This window comes from Pterocles gutturalis, unplaced genomic scaffold, assembly GCF_000699245.1.
Source record: "Pterocles gutturalis isolate BGI_N339 unplaced genomic scaffold, ASM69924v1 scaffold15489, whole genome shotgun sequence".
In the NCBI taxonomy this organism is placed as follows: domain Eukaryota; kingdom Metazoa; phylum Chordata; class Aves; order Pterocliformes; family Pteroclidae; genus Pterocles; species Pterocles gutturalis.
In genome coordinates, this window is record NW_010135990.1 from 1 (window position 1) to 20,719 (window position 20,719).

At 47.8% G+C, this 20,719-nt stretch overlaps 2 protein-coding genes across 2 annotated transcripts; one reads left to right on the plus strand and one right to left on the minus strand.

Annotated features, from left to right (window-relative positions):
* Positions 1-444: 444 nt before the first annotated feature.
* S100A11 (S100 calcium binding protein A11) lies at positions 445-962 on the plus strand (the record flags this gene model as incomplete). The annotated part of the gene is made up of 2 exons (XM_010082134.1): positions 445-582; positions 813-962. Coding segments are annotated over 2 exons (288 nt in total), but the record flags the coding sequence as incomplete, so codon positions are not given.
* Positions 963-2,098: 1,136 nt separating this feature from the next.
* On the minus strand, positions 2,099-20,372 carry COPA (coatomer protein complex, subunit alpha; the record flags this gene model as incomplete). Its single annotated transcript, XM_010082136.1, has 31 exons — positions 2,099-2,158; positions 2,486-2,680; positions 2,772-2,933; positions 3,150-3,260; positions 3,346-3,532; positions 4,220-4,356; positions 4,516-4,584; positions 4,767-4,844; positions 5,042-5,151; positions 5,242-5,331; positions 5,687-5,810; positions 6,043-6,131; positions 6,425-6,520; positions 6,638-6,827; positions 7,550-7,696; positions 7,795-7,957; positions 8,270-8,408; positions 9,038-9,123; positions 10,041-10,180; positions 11,185-11,267; positions 13,108-13,183; positions 13,288-13,354; positions 13,760-13,910; positions 14,375-14,457; positions 14,888-15,023; positions 15,173-15,272; positions 15,551-15,660; positions 19,017-19,126; positions 19,547-19,623; positions 19,930-20,010; positions 20,299-20,372. Coding segments are annotated over 31 exons (3,521 nt in total), but the record flags the coding sequence as incomplete, so codon positions are not given.
* Between the last annotated feature and the right edge of the window lie 347 nt (positions 20,373-20,719).

A 20,719-nucleotide genomic window follows, 5' to 3' on the forward strand; every position in this document is an offset into this window, starting at 1 on the left:
GGGGGGGCCACCCCCGCTCACATTTTTCTCCCATGACTCAGAGTTTCTCCTCTATCCAGGCAGGGCAGGGGGAGGGAAAGGGGGAAGCGGCCGCAGCCAAGTCATGCTGGAGAGCACGGAAAAAATGAGCAGGTTTCTGTGGTTGGTAGCGTAAGCTCTTCCCCATCCTCCGATGGGAGCCGACATGTCCCCAGGGGATTTTCCACCAGCCACTCCCCACTCCTCTGGGTCCTTCCTGCACCGCAGCGCTGTGCCAAAGCAGCAGAGAAATTAATACCGAACAAAAATGCAGATGGACGGGTTGGGTATAGGCGACTCCTCGAGGAAATCAAGCACAGGAGGGCTCTCGCCGCCCAGCTTTCCTCCAGAAATAGCGTCAGGTTGCTCTTCTGCAAGCTCAGAGCTCCCTGCAACGCTCGTCTGAACTTGTTCTTGCTCCCGCAGCCCACAGAGACGGAACGCTGCATCGAGTCCTTGCTGGCCGTCTTCCAGCGGTACGCGGGACGCGAAGGGAGCAACCTCACGCTCTCCAAAAAGGAGTTCGTGGCTTTCATGAACACCGAGCTGGCTGCTTTCACAAAGGTGAGCAAAATCTAACCACAACCCTTGCCCCCACCAGCACCACGGCGTGGGCAAGGGGAAGAGTTTGATCCCACCAGAAGCCAGAGAGTGGCCTGATGGAGAAATTCTGCGTCTCTCTCTCCATCCCTCCCGCCTGGTTCCATACCTGGAGCTGGGGGATCTGGCCAGGGACACCTCTGCCTCGAGGGCGACATCGATTCCCATGTCTTTGGGTTTGTTTTTTTTTTCAGAATCAGAAGGACCCAGGTGTTGTGGACAGGATGATGAAGAAACTTGATTTGAACAGCGACGGGCAGCTGGACTTCCCGGAATTCCTGAACCTCATCGGGGGCATCGCGGTGGCCTGTCACGAGAGCCTGGTCAAAGCCCCCGGCCCCTAGTCCGTGCCTGCCCCCCACGCTGTGAACATTCCTGGACCAAGACTGATGCAAAGCTGGAAGCAACGCCCTCAACATCCCCATTCCTCATTTTTATGTATAAAATAAAAGGTTTCAAACCCTAGCGTAAGGCATGGCTTTATTTCGGCATCACAAGCGATGAGAAAATCGGTCCAGCTGCAGAGGGAGCAGGATTTTTAGGTCCCACCCTACCCTCTGCTTCTCCGCTGACACGAGAACACGCGTGTCCTCGTCCCCATCACTGCTGGAAACTAGGATCCATAGCAATCCTAAAGCGTACGACCACGCAGGGTAAATGCAACGACACGAGCATGACCTAGGAGGATAATTTGAGCACAAGCAACAGCAATTACACACTCATAATGAGCAGAAGCAGCCCCTGCTGGCATAAGAAATTATTTCAGGACTCCCGCCTCCATTTTCTGCAAATTTCAAAACCCTCCAAGTCCGGTAGGTTAAGGGGTGGGGAGATGAAAAGAGGAAATTAAGTCTAATCTCTCCTCTATCTCAGACCAACCGAGCTACCAAACAGGAAGATCAAGACTGTCATTTCACTTTATTCATCAGAGAAGCTGATTATTTGGAGAAATGTTGCTAGGACAACAAAACAAAGAGTCAACACGAGCACTCGGGTGCTGAGCTGCTCTCCTGCCGCTTCCGAGGGGAGCAGGGACAGGCTCAGTGCTGGCCCCGGTTCCGGACAGTGCCGCACTCCTGGGAGAGCCAAGCTCGGCTCTTCCCGCTGTACCGGCTGGTTTTTGAGCTCTTCTTTCAGGAGCCCAACACTAAAGGGTGTCAGAGGCAACTGCTGCCTCTCAAACGGTTTCTAGAGAGTGCAGGAACCAGGGCTCAGCAAGAGCCACCCTTTATCCTCTGGAAAATATTTGCCTTTCGACAACGGTACACAAAAACATCACGTCAGCTGGATTTGGAAACAGAAGAACAAGTTGCTACTACTCGGAAGCAGAGAGTCTCACGGGTGTGGGGACAGCACAGGCACGGCTACGGTGAAGGGACTAGACTAGGAGCTGGAAGGGTGGGAGGTGAGAGTTTCCACGTCGTGCTGGGAAACGGGACCATTTCCCTCTGATCTCACACCTCCCCGGGCCAGGCATGCCTTAGCGGAACTGGAGCGGGCTGATCCGCAGCCCGATGACATCTTTGCCGATCTCCGTCACCTGAGGAATGAAAAGGGAGATGATTAACGCGTAAAAGCAACTCAACAGCCCAACCCCGTACGCAGCGTTCAGAGCCCAGACGGTTCTTGAGAACACAGGCTGCCCGGTCGCGGCGATGTCCATCCCTAAAGGTGGCACTTAAACCACAAAGAATTTCACAATTCCCAACCTGCTCCACCTCAGAAGTCCTCCAACATTCCCCTCGACCCACAACCCAGTTTAGGGGGAGCAGGGGTCTCTGAAGTCCTCCAACATCCACGCCAACCCACAACCCAGTTTAGGGGGAGCAGGGGGGAAGCTGCTGGAGGAGATTCAGGATTTTCTTACCGTCGTGACGCGGCAGATCTGCCCGTGGAACTCGGGGCAGTAGCAAGCTCCGCTGAGCGGACACTTCTCCACGGGTTTGCCACGGTAGATGGGGCGGTAAGAAGCGGCGCAGATGTCAAAGGGGTTGTGCATGTCGTAGTTGAGCTGGTAGGTGTCGGTGGGATTCTTCTCACACGCTGATAAGATCTTGCGAGTCTGCGAAAAGCAACGAGGGGAGCAGGTCAGAAACAATCCAAGCAGGGTCTGCCACAGGAGATATTTCTGCCCGTGCACCTCACAGACGTACCTGTTGAGCCACCTCGGGCTTTGGACCCAGCTCCAGCAGCCGACGGGCAAAAGTAGCAGCTGTCTTGAAGTTTTTGAGTTTGAAAAAGAGGTTGAGAGCAGTCCGCAGCACCAAGATCATGTGGACGGGCTGCAGGTTGGAGTGGGTGAAATAAGCAGCCATCTGCATGAGGGAGAAGGAAAGAAAGTTGGGATAAACTACTACCAACCACGTGAAAAACTGGATGCTCTGAAAATGCTGCAAGAAAGCCCTCCCAGGTAATCCCTGCCACATCTCCTTGAAAGGAGGAAATGGCAGAATTCAGGATTTCCAACACCTTTTTAAACCCTAAGGCTACTTCCCCCTCATCTCCCTCACAGTGAGGAGGAGTTTTCATACCTCGCAGATTCGCTTCTGCTGCTCCAGGGTCTCTTTGGGCAACTTCTTCCGCTCAATTTCCATCGAAAGTCCTACAATATACTCCCGGCAAATAGCTATCAGCTGCTGGGCCTTTCGGAGAGGGAGACAAGGGTTAGGAACTTGGCCTCCCGCCCCACGGGCAGGCAGACAATGGACAGAGGAGTTTGTGTCTCACCTCAGCGATCTCCTGCTTGTTGTCTACCACCAGCAAGGGCACGCTGAGCAAGATGGAGCGGAACTTCTCCACGGCTTCCTCAAATTTGCCAGCTGTAGTAAGCTGGTAGCAAAGCTGCAGGCGCTGGATCAGGTTGTTGAGTTTCAGTCCAACGGCAGGGAGGGCGTTCTTCAAACCAGCTTCCTTCCTGGGGGGACCAGAGAGGGGTCGGGGGTACAAACAGGACTGCTGCAGAGGCCAGTAGGAACACAAATATTGTCAGCTCGCCTGCAACTGGTCAGAAATGTTTTGACCTAGGGCCACGCTTTTTTTATCTCGGCCGTTAGCTTAGCACAAAAGACATCTGCGCTTCCATAGTTTCGCCACCCGCAATGCCCAGTTCTCTCTGCATTAGCACAGGCTGGGAAGTCTGGCTCATTTTTCTCCCCGCCACCCGCAATACCCAGTTCTCTCTGCATTAGCGCAGGCTGGGAAGTCTGGCTCATTTTTCTCCAGCGGCTTCCATGTAAAAACACACCCGTGGTTCTCTAGATGCCTCAGACCGGCTTTGTCAGAGGCAGAGTATTGAAAACGCAGCATCCCAACTGCCTCACTGTGGGTTTAGTCTCTAAAAAACCATGAAAGCAGTTCTTTAACATCTTTACAGCTACGAAAAACCCCATCAACTGCCTCACCGTGGGTTTAGTCTCCAAAAAAACCATGAAAGCAGTTTCTTAACATCTTTACAGCTACGAAAAACCCCACTAAGGACAGAACGCTCCCTATTTATAGTCAGCAAACAGGAAGGCCCTCCCTTCGTAACAGAATTGAGGGGTTTGGGGGGTATATGGCACAAAGAGAAAAGCACAGGAAAGGAACTTATCCAGCTGCTTACCAGTTGCGATGTGGGTATCCGTACATGGCAGGGAGAGACGGCAGGGCTTGGTAGGTTGTACGGCCACGGGCATAGGTCTGCAGGAAGAGCTGCTTGTAGGGTCCAAAGTTTATCACTCCCACCTGGTCGTGCAGGAGCTGAAAAAGAAACATTGATCTGCTGAGTAAACGTTCTCCAGGGCTGTAAAAAGGCTACATCACGAAAGGATGCAAAACAAAGCTTCAAAGTGGATAAGAGACAAAACCACATGGGGACAAGGGCACAATTTTTCCCTAGAAACTCCAGGGGAAACTTACTCTCATCGCTGTCTCAAAGGAACCTGCCAGAATGTGGTCAACAGGAAGCTGAGAATTGTTACACCACACCTACAAGAAGGGAAAAATAAAGAGGAATTGTATATAGGCACACATTTGTCTTACCTACCCACCCTTAACACGTTCCTACGTTGTGCTCAAAGACGGGTGTTCACAAGAAGGACTGAACCCACAAAAAGAAGGGCCAAAGTAGAAAATTTCTGAGAAAGACAATGAAAGACCAGTGTCATCACCTGAGCTGGGCTGGTGCCTTTGGTGGGTGGCACAAAGAATCCATCCTCTGCTGTTCCTGCTGGACCAGCCGGAACATCCTGGGGGAATACACAGAGCAGTGATTAGCGTGGAAGTTTCCAGCATCCAGATGAAATCAGAGCTGGCCACAGCTGTGGTGAGCAAGGCTCTGAAGAAGCCCAGGACACATTTTCCCCACCACCATCACCACAAGCTGTCATTGTTTTCCCAAGTAACTACAACTGGGCTACTTAAGAAGCCTCCAGAAGCCTCCTACCAGTTCAGGGGGAAGATCCAAATCTTCTTCAACTTCCCATCCACCTCCTTCTTCCTGTCCTTTACCTACACCTTCCTCTCCAAAGCCTTCTCCAGCATCCACAAAGCCATCTGCACGGAGGGGACAAGGGAGAAATACTCAGAGCTCTTACACAGACACGTATTTAGACTTCTGCAAGAAAAACTCTTGGATTCACCCACCTTCATCCAGCTGCAACTCTGCATCTTCTCCCCAGCCTTCAGTGCCAACAGTGTCGATATCGATATCAGCAGCCAGGGCACCCCCTTTGCCTACAAAAAGAGGAGGAGCCTTCATTTACTCAGAGGAGGAGCCTTCATTTACTCAGAGGAGGAGCCTTCATTTAGTCATCCCTGAGTGGGTCAGGTGTTGAGCAAAGAATTAGGCTAGGCCAGCACGCTCCCCTTCAATTCTCAAGTCTCATCTTGTGCTAAAAGGCCAAAGATTTGTGAGATTTGTCAAAGAGTTGCGAAATTTGCCAAACATGGTGTAAATGCCCAGCTGGATTCCAACCTCTGCCAATAACACACAACAGATCTGAGGTTAACAGCAACAGCTCAGGAGCCACAGAGACAAACATCCCAGCATATCCCAGCTTATCGCAGCTTTCCCAGTACAAAGCAGTACCTTTGCTGGCAATTGTTCCCTCGAAGAACCCCTTGGAGACGGTCAGCAACGGCCAGTTGGTATCCAGAGGCATGACCGGAGCAGGAGGCTGCAGGAGTTTCGCGTTGTGATCGATGTCTGGAATCTGAGCAGAGAGGAGCAGCAAACACTTAAAGGCCACATAAGGAAAATCCCGTTCTTTGACCTTCCCGTCTCCAAGCGGCACAGTCTCCAGCAGTGACTGGGATGGAGATGGTTCCTCCCTGCCCAAAAGGAGCTGCCTAGCCAGTCACGCTAACACTAGATCCCAGTGTCACCTCCTTCCCAAACTCTAGAGCTCTTGTAAAGAAGCAGGAAGCATTAGGCAGTTTGCTAACCGTTTCCTTCTCAGGATCAAAAGTTTCCTTCAGGCTTTCAGCTTCCTCATCCAGACCGTGAGTTGCAGCCGTGAGATAGGCCAAGGACTCTGAAATGAGATATAACCAACATGAGCGCATGGTCTTCATCACCCAGAGAAAGAAAACTTCTCACACCAGCACATACGGCCACACCGACACAAAAGAAAAATTAGCAGCAGCAGAATTACACCTTTAGGGGTGTCACTGGAGTGTGCAGGCAATTTTTATATGCTCTCCAGTTGATTCAGGTCCAGTTGATTCAATTTTTCAGGCAAGGTATGACGCTGATCTGCCTCCAGAAATGTTCATTCCAACAAACTCCCCAGCCCACAAGGACAAATGTTCGTCTGATGTTACTCACTTTGCCCGCAGTTCTTGAGGATCCTCACTCTCTCGGCCACGTCTCCTAGATACAGGGCGTTCTGGTAGTGGCCACTCATATCTTTGCGGATCTCAGCTAAATGAAAAGAAAAAAAATCACAATAGCTTTGCTGTTCTCAACCTCCACTGTGATGCTGCTCATTCCCTCCAATCCTCTTTTCTCATTCTTTTTTGCCTCCATCCCAGCACTCACCTATCTTCATCATCTTCTTGAGCTTCTCCAGATTGCCAGTGATGAGATAGAGGAAGGAGAGCTTATCGAAGTTCTTGGTGCGCTGGTAACACATCTCCACAATCTGGTGATTTCCCTGCAGCAACGCCACTTCTCCTAGTTTCTCCCAACAATTTTTGTCATCCAGAGCCTTGGCTGCTTCCAGAGCAATCTAGCAAGAGAATTTACATGATTACAAGGGTTTTGCAGAAACCAGGTCTTCTCTGCAGGCTTCTGTTGGTAACAGAAAGCCTGGGATTACAAGGATCACTGCACTAAATCATTCCCCAAACTGAGGACTTGCGCCTTAGTAGAGCTGCTGTCATTCTCAACTCCATCACTCTCAACTATTACTTCTTCTTCCCGATACGCCTCCTCCTTGCAGCAAAAAGTAATGTTTGCAAACTGTAGTGGGTTAACCTCGGCTGGACGCCAGGTGCCCACCAGGCCCCTCTATCACTCCCTCCTTCAGCAAAATAAGATGAAAAACTTGTGGGTTAAGATAAAAGCAGTTTAACTAACGCAAAAGCCAAGGCCACGTGCAGAAGCAAAAGGAAAACAAAGATGTTATTCTCTCCTTCCCATCAGCAAACAATGTCCGCCCACTTCCCGGGAAGCAGGGCTTCAATAAGTGTCGTGGTTGCTCCCAGAGACAAACATAACAACGAATGCTCCCCTCCACCTCTCTTCTCTTAGGTTTTATTGCTGAGCTGACATCATATGGTATGGAATAGCCCCTTGGCCAATCTGGGGCAGATGTCCTGGCTCTGTCCCGCCCACCCCTGATGCTGTGTGAGCACTGCTACAGGGAAATTAACTCCATCTCAGCCAAACCCATACACAAGCAATGCCCCAAGGGACATGTCTTTCTCGCAGCACCAGCTGCCACCTCACCTCGATGTTGCCACACTCCAGCGCCAGGCTGAAACGGGTCTTCTCATCCTTGACAAAGTGCAGCGCCACCTCTGGGTAGCCTTTTTTCTGCAGGTAGGCGATGATGGACTGGCCAACAAGCTTCGCGTTCCTCACCATGTGCAGCACCTGGAAAGAAAAAGCCCAGGCACTGAAGCTGACACCACTTGGAAGAAATTTTCCTACACCCTCACGCCATGGTTGAGGGATTTCTCATGCCACCTCACCTCATCGTACTTTCTGTTGATCAAAGCCAGCTTGAATTTGAATTCCGTGGGATCGATAGTGAGGACCCTGGGGCGGCACTCTCTGTCCAGGCAGTACACGTTGTTCCCCTTCACGCGGGTAACGTAGATCGGCAGGTCGAGGGTGCGGATAATTCCATGGTCCCTGCACCAACACACAGCACACGTGTGACACACATGTCACACAACGCATCTGGATGACCACATCCCCTCCCTCAAAGGAGGCTCAACACTTTGGACGTTATTTTAGCCCGGATTATAAAATCAAGCCCCAGTCTGATGAGCACCCACTGCACAGTGTAAGCAACTAAACACAAGTATTCAGCTCTAGCTGTCTTTGGGGACATCCACACTGGAAGTGGCGTTTCACCCAGCTTTGATGTCTGCCGAAAAATCTCATGCTAGTCTGCACAAGGCCCACCAGTTCGAGGACTGGGTGCACGGCTCCCAGACTCACCCTGTGGTGACGGCGTATTTGATGTGATTGCTGGTGGTATAGATGAAAACACCGCTTTCATCCCAGGCACCGCTCTTGACGCGGATGTTTTCATGGATGTTACACAGGGATTCCAGCTTTCTGTTGCAGATCATGATGGCTGGAGAGGAAAGCCAAAAGTATTAAAGCAACGGAACACACTACTGTTAAACATCTGCTGCTGAATTACAGCATCTCCCTTCCACAGTCCCAGGAACAGGGACATCTGAAGAGTCAGATACTACGGAGATGATGGCAAACACAATAAAATTGTCACCATCTGCCTTTGTTTTATGGAAGAGATTAGCTGGATCATTTTGAGAAGCAGAATCATAGAATCATTGAATCCTTAAGGCTGGACAAGACCTCAAGGATCATCAAGTCCAACCGTCAACCCAACATGACCCAACCCACTAACCCATGTCCCCAAGCACCACATCGACACATTTCTTGAATCCCTCCAGGGATGGTGACTCCACCGCTTCCCTGGGCAGCCTGTGCCAATGTTTGGCCACGCTTTCCTTGAAGAAATTTTTTCTAATATCCAGCCTAACAAAAAGTTCTGTTTTACAAGCCTGCAGAAAGGTTTGGCTGAAGAAAGTGGAAGAGCCCACGCTGTGAACTGTCTTCAGCTGCACCTTCACTGGTAGCCACGACACCAAACAGTTTCTCTAACCCACGCAAGCAGGGACTCTGCTCCCAGCCGAGGAAGGAGGATCCAGGTGACACTCTGCAGCACCCCCTGCTTACCATGCTTTGCCAGCAGAGCTACGTGGGACATGTCGGCCGACCAGATGACGTATTTCACCTTGGAGATCTTTACAGAGGCCAGAGTCCTGGGAAAGGACGGCATTGACATCAGAGAGTTGAACAATATCCCTCCAGATCAGCTCTGCGATGGAGCTGTATGATAACTACCAGTGCCCGACACCCTGAACCCAATTTGCAGATGCTCTAAAGCCCCTTTTTGCAATTCTGGAGCTATAAAATCACGAGGCAGAATTGAATGTCTGTCTCTGCAGCCCAGTTTAGCAAAATAAACCTCTCTCTGTACCCACGTAGTAACAAATAGACTTGAAGTGACAATTAACATCAACATTTTTTGAGGGGGTTTTAGAGATGGATTTAACAGAATAAGGGAAATAAGACATTTCTAAGCAGCTTTGTTAAATTTATTTGCAACTTTCCCAACAATACCAGAAAGACAAAGGCATAAAAATATGGAAATTAAACTCATGAGGCACATCCTGGGATATAAATGATCGACATTCACCATATCTATCTGCAGATAATCCAGAACCTTCTCAAGCCTCCAAGCACCAACTCCTTGCCTGTTTCTTTGTGCTTAGCAACACATATACCATCACAAACACGCTGCCACCTTCCAACGTAAGAACATTTTGAGCAGATATAAAACATAAGGGACAAGCCATCAAGGTAAGCTTAGCTTGAGTTTGGGTTTTTAGATTTCTCTCCACTTTTATAGCACCCAATTCTGTAGTCCCAGGATTTACAAGGGGATGGCACACATCTCCCTGGGATCAATGGCACGATGCCCGCAGCATAAATTGCACCTTGGCTACGTTTACACTCTGCTCTTCGTAACAGTTGTTAGCCGTGGTTTGGATCGGTCCGACGCAGCCTGCAGCTGATGCTAAATTCTGGAGTGCATTAATAGCTATTATTTGTCCCCAGAGGGCACACGCCAGCAGGATTACAATATTAAAATCTCTCCCAGCAGACTGGATCTTACCGCTTCTGCTGCACGTCAAAGAGGGTGATGGAGTCTGCATCCCTCAGTAGCAGGTTCCCTGTGCCAGCGTAGAAAATCTCATCACAGTTCGGCACCTGCACCTTCTTCGTGATCTCGTTCTTCAGGTTTTTAATGAGGATCTGCCATTTGAGGAGAGGAAATGTAACAGCACAGGACAGTTAGGTGGATTCTACAAAGAAATTGAGGATTATTTTAAATCTGAATTTTCCTAGAGCTGAACCTTGGCGACAAGAGGACAAAATAAGACCTGCCGCCTGTCTCGAAGCAGGATCAGACTTCATCCTGCCAGAAAACCCAACCACAAGTTTGCCAGGGTGCAGACACAGCGTGTTCTTTCTTTTCAGCCTCGCTGCTGTCATTACTAGCTGGCTGATACAATTTGCAAGCCCCCTCTACAATGAGGATACGAACAAAATCTTATGGAAAAGTGCGAGAGAACACAGTGGAGATAGAAAAAGGAAATGAGGAAGCTGAGGGGAGACCAGCAAGAGAAGGAGAAGGCAGGGAGGAGTAACAGAACAGGTATGAAATAAATTTAAATTTACAAAGGAAAAAAAAATTTAAAAAAAAGAAAAGAGAAAAAAAAAATACAGTATCCTGCATAGGGCAAAACCCAAGACTTTTCTTCCCCTTTACATGAAGTAATTCAAGCAGGGAAAACTTCCCATGGCTGTCTTTCCCCGTTCTTTCTCCTGCTGCACTCCACAAGTGAGAACAAAGAGCTTTATAAAAACTGAACCTGTGTTTTCACCATTTCCCCATTCCTTTCATGCTATGACAGTGACCCGGGTGGCTTCACAGTCCTGTTCTGGTCAGTATTAGTCCCTAACCTCAGCTGCTGCAGCAGGCTTCCACGAACTGAGCTAAGATCTACTGTCAAAGAAGTCAAATAATATTTCAACTGTGTTTTATTATTTTACATTTTATTTTTTTTATGTTTTATTTTATTTTCACTGTATTATATTTCTTCATGTATATCTGCAGCCCACTCTCTGCTGACAACACTTTGCCAGTCTACTTGCATCTCTGATAATTCCATTAACCCAATCTCCCCACTTTGCATCTGCGTGCTTCCCAACAACACCCCGTTCAAAAGATGACCCTATTAAGCTCGCCCCCTTACCAAATGCATGCGATCCAGGACTGCAAAGCGGTTACGAGCTACCCACACAGCTGTTAGCCCGGAGGAACGTTTCCCTTCAGGGGCTAGAGAGAGAGAGAGCACAAAATGCAGGCAGTGAATAAAACCTCTGGCAGGCTCTTAAGGCAAAACATGAGTCAGTCTTGTTTGATCCCATCTTGGCTGTTGGAGCTGCTTCCTACTAATTCATGTTTAACCCGAGGCTATTCACAGGACTCATTTCCTCCCTCGATGTCCTTTCGCATCTCGGCGTGGCCAGCGTCAGCCCTTTTCTCCAGCCAAGGGACAAGACAAGTGGCTGGTTGTAGCGCCAACGCCGCTGCTTGGCACTGAAGCAGGCCATCCCGGGTGACAGCACCATCTGTCAAGCTAACGAGCAGAGCCTCGTTGGCCAAACAAACTGAGCAGCGAGGGTCCCGGCTTCAATGTAAGCCCCCCTCCCGCCGGCTTTCTCTCCCCCCCTGCAAACCGATCTAACGAGCTGGAGGAAAAAGGCTGCGCTCTCCCCAGCGCGCAGCTGTTCTCCCAGTTTTAAAATGCGAATGCAAACAGAGCGCTCCGCGTGTCAGGCACACGGAGAGGAGAACGGGACTGCGGGATGCGCTTCAGCTGCGGCAAAGCGGAAGGGAAGAGAGAGGCAAAGTGAGAGAGCCGCTGCTGGTTTGGTAAAAGAAAATTGTCTTTAATTCTCAGCCCCTTTTCTGACCAGTCCTCCTGTGGCCGTTTTGGACACTCACCTGCTATTTCACCAAGCACAGTGTTATTTGTGGCAGATCTACATCCTAAAAACGATGATTTCAACCTGCCTCAGCCCTCATTTGCCACCCAACATAAGAAAGAATTATCTGAATTCAATTCTCAGCTCCTCTTGGGGTCTTCTGATGGCAACTTCACCTGTTTTTCTGAATCTCCGCGACTCAGCAGAGTTATGGGCCTTAAGTCTTAACACTGACTGTCGATGAGGCAGAAAATGACTGAAATCTATTAGCCAGAAGAGTGTTAAAGTAAGATACGAAAGCTTAGCTCCCCTTGCAGGTCAGGTTCAGGAGGAATAACAACTCCTTTCCTCATTTAAAGGGTCACAGTGTCCCCAGACAAGTCAGCTTTGAACATTTTAATCAAATTAAATATTTGAAATGTATTCGGTAACTTTTAATCTATATAAAGTTACTAAAAATCTCCTTTTCTCTCTCCAAATATACTCAGCAAAGAAATCTTCCCTTCATTAGAGCCGGAGAAATCAATAAATCCATGAACAAGTGAGCTGCACTCCAGTCTAAAGTCGTTCATCACTCCCACTCATTTCAAAATCTTTACTGCCGTGACGACAGAGGCAGGAGGAACCAGCTGGAGTTTCAGATCCCAAATGGAATTCATAGTTAGGAGAAAGAATGATTTTATTTTTTTTTCCTAAATCATATTTTGACATGTAAATTGCACAAAACTGAACTGGAATTTGCCGAGAGGAAGAACGACTACTGGCACCCTGGCACTGTCACTTTTACGGCCACTTTTCAGAGTATAAAACCTCTCAGAACAAAATATATCTGGTGAAAATCCATCTCTGCTGACAAGCCAGGAAGGCTGCCTGCTGCGTCGAAAGGGAAAATGGAAAGTTCCTAATAACAAAATTATAAAATATATATTTGTAGCAGTAAAAGTTTGGGATGAACATGAATTTTTCAAGTCAGTGTAGCGTGATATAGTGAGCAGGAAATCTGCCAAACGATGTGTGCTGCAGGGGCATTGGGAAACACAGAGAAAAGAGTTCAACATGAGAAGCTCGGAGAAATGAAGCTTTTTTTTTATATATAACACACACACACAGAGTTGGAGACCGCAGGAGGGGACAGCTACACAGCAATAAACCCTCAGGAGGATTAACGCGAAATAAAAACTGCCTACCATCCGGATTTTGGGAGTCTGCGTCCTTGGGAATGGTGTAGAGGTCGTAAGTGCTGTTCTCTAAGTTGCTGGCTCTCTGCAGAGAGAGGAAGAAATAATTTTGAAAAGGGATTTCACAGAAGCAACATTCACAGCCTCGTGGAAAGTTCTTGAGGGCGTTACGCAGCAAAACTGACGTACCGTGCAGAGAAGGACAGCGTTCTCAGCTGGGTTGTACGACATGTTGAACACAGGGAACTTGGAACCACTGCAGAAGAGTCACAAAGAAAAGAGAAGGTCAGAGCGGACCAAGACTATTGCTACCAAAGTCATCTTCAGATAAATACTCTTTATTTTCTGAAATATACCAGAAAAGCTCAGTTTTGATTAATTTCCTGAATCAAAACCACTTGGAAACACTGTAAGAACATCATTTCATAAACTAAAGAGCTGGTATTTCCATTTGAAATTACTTCCAACTTAACAGTAGTTACAAAAAAAATTCGATCCGTGCACAGATAAAAATCGACCTAAAAAAATTCTTGTAGGCTTTGTAAGTTCATCTGATGGAGGAGGCAGATGAAACCGAGGTACGCGAATACAACATGATCCATCTGTAAGAAACGTCAGGATCCTGGCAACGCTTCTGACACAACGAGCACCCATCTCCTACCTTCGCAGCTGCATGACAGCGACATCTTTGGAACTGTTGAAATCAAGCTGGCGGAGGAAACGGTCCTTCACATAATACAGCATGTTCCCGTGCACGGCGTAAGCCGGCCTCTCGCGTTCCAGTTTGAACACAATCATGCCGCCGTCATGGCCTGAGGAAAGGCGTGTGAGAATTCAAAACACATGAATTAAATCCTCTGGGTTTTTTTATTTTCATTATGAAGATGACACTACCGAGCCCTCCAAACCAAGGAGCTAACAAGAACTGAATTAAATGATTCCCCTTCTCTCCTCACTAAGGGCCGCGTTCCCAGCCCCATTTAGATTTCGTGATAAATCTGACGCTCTCCTTTTCAGCCTCAGAGCATTGGGCTAGTTAACGCAGAGGCTGTCTCGTTCTAGCTTTGAACTGATAGAATGAGATTGCGCTCCACTCACAGCCCTCAGACACCGCAGGAAGTTAAATAAGGAGCTTTTCCCTACGATATATTTAATAAAAGCATCTGCAAGTCAATGTGTTCTGCAAAACGTGCTAAAGAAGAGCAAATCCTACGTGGATTTCCTACATGGAATACATTTTCTCTAAATTGGTCCTTTTTTTTTTTTTTTTTTTTACCTGCAGCAAAGAGATTGAGGTTGGGATGAGCAGCCAACACCCAAAAGCGATCGTGATCCCGCCGAAAGGTCTGGACGCCCGTGCTAAACGTGCAACAGAAGGAACAGGGGATATAAACAAAGCTTGGTGCAAAATTCAGTTCCCAAAATGAAGATCCTAAGCTCTGCCGTACAGAACACCTCTAGCATTCAGCATGAGGAGCCCACCGAGAGCTCAAAAAAAAACTGTATTCAAAGCCTTCTGTCGAATAATCTATTATTGTTTTAAAAATGATAACATTTAGCAGTATCACTGAAGAAGTCAGCGATCTTCCACTCTCTTTTCTGGCCCTTAACAAGTGCCTCAAAGGGACAAAGAATGTGAAAAACACGACTTCTCACTCACAAACTGTCAAACACTAGCGGTGATAATGTAAGAACCGCTCGTGTTCAGCTTCTCTAAGAATCTAGAAGTCTTCCATACATGTAAAAACTTTCAGAATCAGGTTGTGTCAGATGCTCGACAAGCACTAACCGTTTCGACATGTCCCAGACACGGATGCTCTTGTCTTCTGAATTGCTCAGGATCAGTTCCTGCCGCGGGTGAAAGACAGCGCAGGAGACGTTGTTGTAATGTCCCCGGCAAGTGTCAACCTCCCAGGCCTTCGATTCTAACCAGAAGTTGAAAAAAAAAAAATATGAGGAGACATGTTTGCAAACGGTAAATCACCTCCAGGTTCAGCCTACAGATGTTCAAACGTGAATTTCAGATCTTAACCGCCTTCTCTCCCCGCGGGCTGCCTCCGGAGAATCCTCTCACCGTTCATCCGCCAGATCTTCACTTGCCGATCGTCAGCTCCCGACACAATCAGCGGCATCGTAGGGTGGAAGGCAGCCCAGTTCACCCCACGATCATGGCCCTGCAGGAAAAAAAAAAGTCACTTGAAGCGATTTTGTGGCCGAGTGGAACACAAGAAGGAAGGACAAAGCAACAAAACTGCAGATGGGCTTGCTGAGACCCAGCTTTCATTATTTTTATACACTGTGGCATAACCTACAAGAGCACAGATCTCTGAAGAGCTGAGCTTTAGCTCTTTCTTTGCTGTTTTTCTGGGCTTTTAGAGGATCATTTGTGTCTCAGGGATTTCATTAAATAAATCGGAAAAAGCCGTACCACACACACCCATTGAGACCGTACCTCCAGAACGTGCTTCACAACCGCATCCGTCGTCCCAAACAAATCCACCCCGGTTATTCCCCTGACATCCGACTCCACGGCTCCAGGGGAGAGGTTCTTCTTCCTGAGGCCTTGCGGAACAAAGAGGAAGGAGAAGCAGGAGTGGAGGAAGCAAAAATGAAGTTAGCAAGACAATATCTCTCATTTAACACGTTGAGCTCGCTCCTGTGCTGTTCACACACATTTTCAGGTGGAAATTGAGAATGTGAAAGAGCGGAAGAGGGTGAGAAACATCCAGGAAACCCTTCTGCTTCCTCCAAAAGCACAACCTCAGATTAGACACACAAAAAGGAAAGTCCACAAGGCAGCAAATCGCAGGAAGGGTCCCCTCGGCTCACTGGGGTGCAGAGGGGCACACACAGACGGTCCCGGTATCGGTGACTTGAGGAGACATCTCCAAAACTGACACAAAAAAACCCAAAAAGAAGGAATAAAACATCCATAATCGAAGGAAGGTGAGTGAAGAAACATGAGATTTTTGGAAAAAGAAAATACTTGAGCCTTTGCCAAGCCAGTGAAACGGGACTGGGACACAAATGGAAAATTTCTGGTGTAACTGCACAGATGGAGAGGACAGGCAGGACACCCACAGAACGTCCCAACCTCCTGTGCGGCTCTGGGGAGGGAACGGGGACGGAAAAGGGGTTTGGAGCAGGAAGGTGGATATTAGGCACTGAAGACAGCTGTTAAAAAAAAAAACCTGAAGAGGAAACTCAGCTCAACATGCACACGAGGAGTCAGAAGTGGTATTAAAATAACTGGAGCAAAGGAGCAACACGTTAACTGCGAATGATAAATTGCAAATTAGCAGAGAAGGAAGAAGACAGACAGTCTTTTGCAAATTATTTTGGTCTATTTTCTTCTCCAGTGGAAGCTAAAGAGGGCTCTGGGGTACAGATTCTTCCGTTGGTTCCTTCCTGCCCCTCTAATCCATTGGCATTCAATTAGAGAAGCGCAGCGGAGGCTGAAATTCTACCAAAGGTTTTTCCAGCCATCAACATAAATCCGCTGAGGGTGCTCAAGGAGAGGCAGTCTGGGGCTCCAGACGTTCTCCGGGGCCTCTCGGCTCCAGGTTCTCCCAGTCCCAGGGCTCTCCACCGTGGCCAGCCCCAGCCCTCAGGTGATCCTCACTGAAACCGCTCACCCAGCCCCACAGAATACAGAATTTTGTTGCCGAGCAGCGATATCGCCGTTTGCCAGCCACCAGTGAAGTTAAGCAGCAGGTGATGTGTGATGTTAGAGTGCACTCTGCACGGGATACAGCCGCTCACACCCTCCTCGGGGGTTAATATTTATAAAGAGACAAACAGAAGATTATTTTGTAGTTTTTGCAGATTAATACCAGCACCGCCAGCAAGGATTTCATCCCACAGCACGAGCGAAGAAGACAACGCACGCGTTCATGCATTTTAATACGCAAACAAGCTGCTTCTGACTGCATCCACGCACTCTCTCCCAGCAGATGAGCAGGAAACAGACCCTCTAGCCTTGAGCAGGCTTGGTTTATGTTGAAGATCTTGATCAGCAGAAGGTTTCACACCAAGCAGCAGCAGCTAGCTAAGAATTCAAAACCACGGGGCCCTCTTCACGCTTTGGTGCCCAGTCTGGGTCACGTTCCTCATCCCTGAGGCTGCCAACAGAGCCAAGAGTTTTGGGAGGAGGATTTTGGAACACGACCCTTAAACTCATTGAATTGAGGGCATCGAACAACCAGTGCTTGTAATCCCAAAAAACTGCTGCAAAAATAACAATGTCAGCAGAAGGTGTAAGTTCACAGCAGCGCTCAGAAATGGAGTTAAAGCTCAACACCAAATGATGCTCACTGTGACTGGGATTATATCCACATGAGGAAAAATGGGGAATAATCCTTCCCACAAGGCTGCTAGAGCCAGAACAGAATCCTGCTGAGGACATAAGTCATTTTGGGGAAAAATTGGGGAGGAGAGAATGTATTTTGAATCCGTCTCTCATCCCTCTGTAGTTTTTTTTTTTCCACACACTGGTATTCTCGCAGTGTCGTGTCTGACAGGAGCGACAGCTGAGTCAATAATTCAGCATGTCTCTAAAAACCCCTCATCACATATCAGCTGAGGAAAAAAAAAAATAAATGAATCCGTTTCTCATCCCTCTGTAGTTTGGTTTTTTTTCCACACACACTGGTATTCTCACAGTGTCGTGTCTGACAGGAGCGACAGCTGAGTCAATAATTCAGCATGTCTCTAAAAACCCCTCATCACATATCAGCTGAGGAAAAAAAAAAATAAAAAATAAAGGTCTGTACCATCTCCAAACCAATTTGGCAGCTGGAACTCTGCTGAGAGAGAGTGTTTTTGGGAGAAGGCAGCAGCAAAGCTTCCTAGCAGAATAGCTGTTAAACTCCCCGTGCTGGCAGTCCGGAGAGGGCGACAGGTTTTAAATAACCCAGAGATCCTGTCCCCAGCCCCTGCTGTTGACACAGCTGGCCGAGAGTCTGAGCGTGTGCGACAAATACCGCAGCGTGCCCAACCAAAACTGCAATGGCGAGAGCGGCGGGGCGGCCAGGGGGCCGCAGTCTGGCTGGAGTTTATGCTGTAACCCCTGCCTGCCTCCCAGCAGCCCCTTATCTCCAGCTGGTATTTTCTTCCTTCCTAGATTTTAATTTTTTCATTCCATGAAGTCGTCTCGTGGCTTAGGTACAAGCTAAAAAACAGCTGAGATAGCAGCAAAAAGTGCTTCAGAGTTTTGACTTGTGACTCCTGCTCTGATCTTCAGGCCACTCTTTGTTTATAAAACAGACAAGCAGACTGAATATTGGAAGAATTCCTAAAATGTTATCTCCCTGTCACTATCCACAGTCAGCCTACCAAAAAAAAAAAAAACAACCCAGAAACCAAAGTCCTGCCCTTTTTTAACCCATACTCATGCCTTTTTTTCTTTCTCTCAGAAAAAATGACTTACTGCTGCCTTCAAGGGATTTTCAAGGGGATAAAGGTGATCCAGAAATTTCTAAAATCCTCCTCCAAGCCTGGCACAGCTGCAGAGCTGATCAGTCGACAACACTATGTCCCCTTTTGGTGCCTATATTAGCTATAAAATCAGACAGGGAGATTACATTGCAAAAATCTCCATCTGTAGAGGGTGTTCTGGCTGCATAAAGCTTCAGTTCACCTCATCTACTGTCGCAAAAGACTTGCTTCAAGCGTTAAGGGTGGAATAGGTGACCCCCAGAATTCCCTTCCAGCCAACATCCCACAACTTCATGGAAACAGAAGGGAACAGGTCCCCGTGAATAGAGAATTTTGTCATTTTCTGAGGCTCCTGCAGTTAACAGGCTAATCCTTCCTGTTCTCGCATCTGAATCTCTCTTTCCTGCCTCACCCAGCTTTCAGCCGTTGCAGTTTGGGAGTGGGCTTTGCCACCGGGTGCCCCCTCACTCTGGGCAGCTCACCAGAAATATCCCAAACGCGCACAGTCTGATCCAAGCTGGCCGACACGACCAGGTCCTCCGAGGGGTGAAACTGGGCACACATCACATAGTGGTTGTGTCCTGTCAGCACGCTGCGACAAAAAGGACAGAAAAGACCATTGAAACAGAAGATATAGTAACAAACATTCCAGTTTGCACCAATAAGGTCGGTCTCGGGAGGGATGATGAGGAATAGAAGATCGCTAAACACTGGCCACATCTTTTCTTACAAAGAGCATCCAAGGGCCGACTTTCTGATATCAATAATTTCACAGGCGTTAGTACTGACACGTGATATTTTAACATCAAAAAATTTTCAATCAAACGTGAATTTATGACTAGTGGCAACAGAACTAGCGAGCAAAAGACTGACAGAAATATTCCAAACTGATCTGATCTCTCTGACAGTTCTATTCCTTCAACTTAAGCACAGCTTCCGCTTGAAAACAATAAATGAAGACGGTTCGCCCCCAAACCACACAGTTACTTTTTAAAGCCCCCATTGATATTACCAAACGCAAGTTCTGGACTGCCAGTTCCAAACCCGGATGGTCTGATCATCAGAAGCACTCAAAATCCAAGGATATTCCTAAAAAAAAAAAAAAAACCAAAGGATTCTGTATATGAAATAATACACACACCCCAGACAGCCCCTCCCTGTGTGGTATTTTCCAACTGTCCCCAGGAATGAGCCTTTTAAAATTTTATTTAAGATCTTGGAGGAAGAATTTATGCCTCTTACACCTCCATAAAAGGCCACTGTATCTGCAGCACCCTCATACCAGCAAGTCCGGCACAAATTCTTTAGCAAAGACACAGAAACAAAAGAAAGATTCTCTTCTGTACCCCAAGGGAGCGAGCATCCATCACGGAGACAAGCACAAGAGGCGCTTACGTGGTGGAAGAAGGTCGTGCGAATATAATCCAAGTGCCCCAGCAGAGTGAAGAGACAACGGCGCAGTTTGTAATTCCAGACCTGCATGACACAGAAGCAGAACAATGACCGTGCCACAGCCTGCAGGGTTGTTTTTGTGCTTTCTCAAAACAAACTCAAGGTTTCAGTTCACCTTCAAGCCTCTCCCTTCCATTTAAAAATGTGCTTCGAATGCTACTCGTAGCAGTTAACTTTAATGTCTCTGAAACAGGAGAATCAAAATCTCCCTCCCCACGCCCTTTCTCATCTTTTAACCAGTTTTTTTTTTGCACATTCCCTTCCCTAGACAATGCCTTTGAGGGAACAAGAGCTAAAGGGGTAAAATTTTACCTTGATTTTGTAATCATCACCTCCAGAAACAAACAGAGGCTGCTGCTTGTGGAAATCAATACCTCGAACAGGTCCTGCAAATAGGAAAAAAAAAACACAGCAAAGCAGCTGCAGCAGTCCTTGTGCAACTTCAAAGGCTACAATTCGCATTCCTCCTCACTCCTGGCCCTATCAATAACTTAAGAGCTTCAAAGCACCAATGAAAAGTCACAGAGCAGCCCAAGATCCCTTTCCCAAACCTGCTCCTTCCCATCAATGTGGCTGCACCAACACATCCCGAAACACCCAGACCCTTCAGATCTGTGTTTCTAGATTCATTTTCACACCAGAAAACAAAACTACAAGCCCACTTCCCGCGGGTATGAGGAATGTTCAGAGCCAGCAAACTGGCCACAATGAAACACCAGCGAAACCAGAGAGG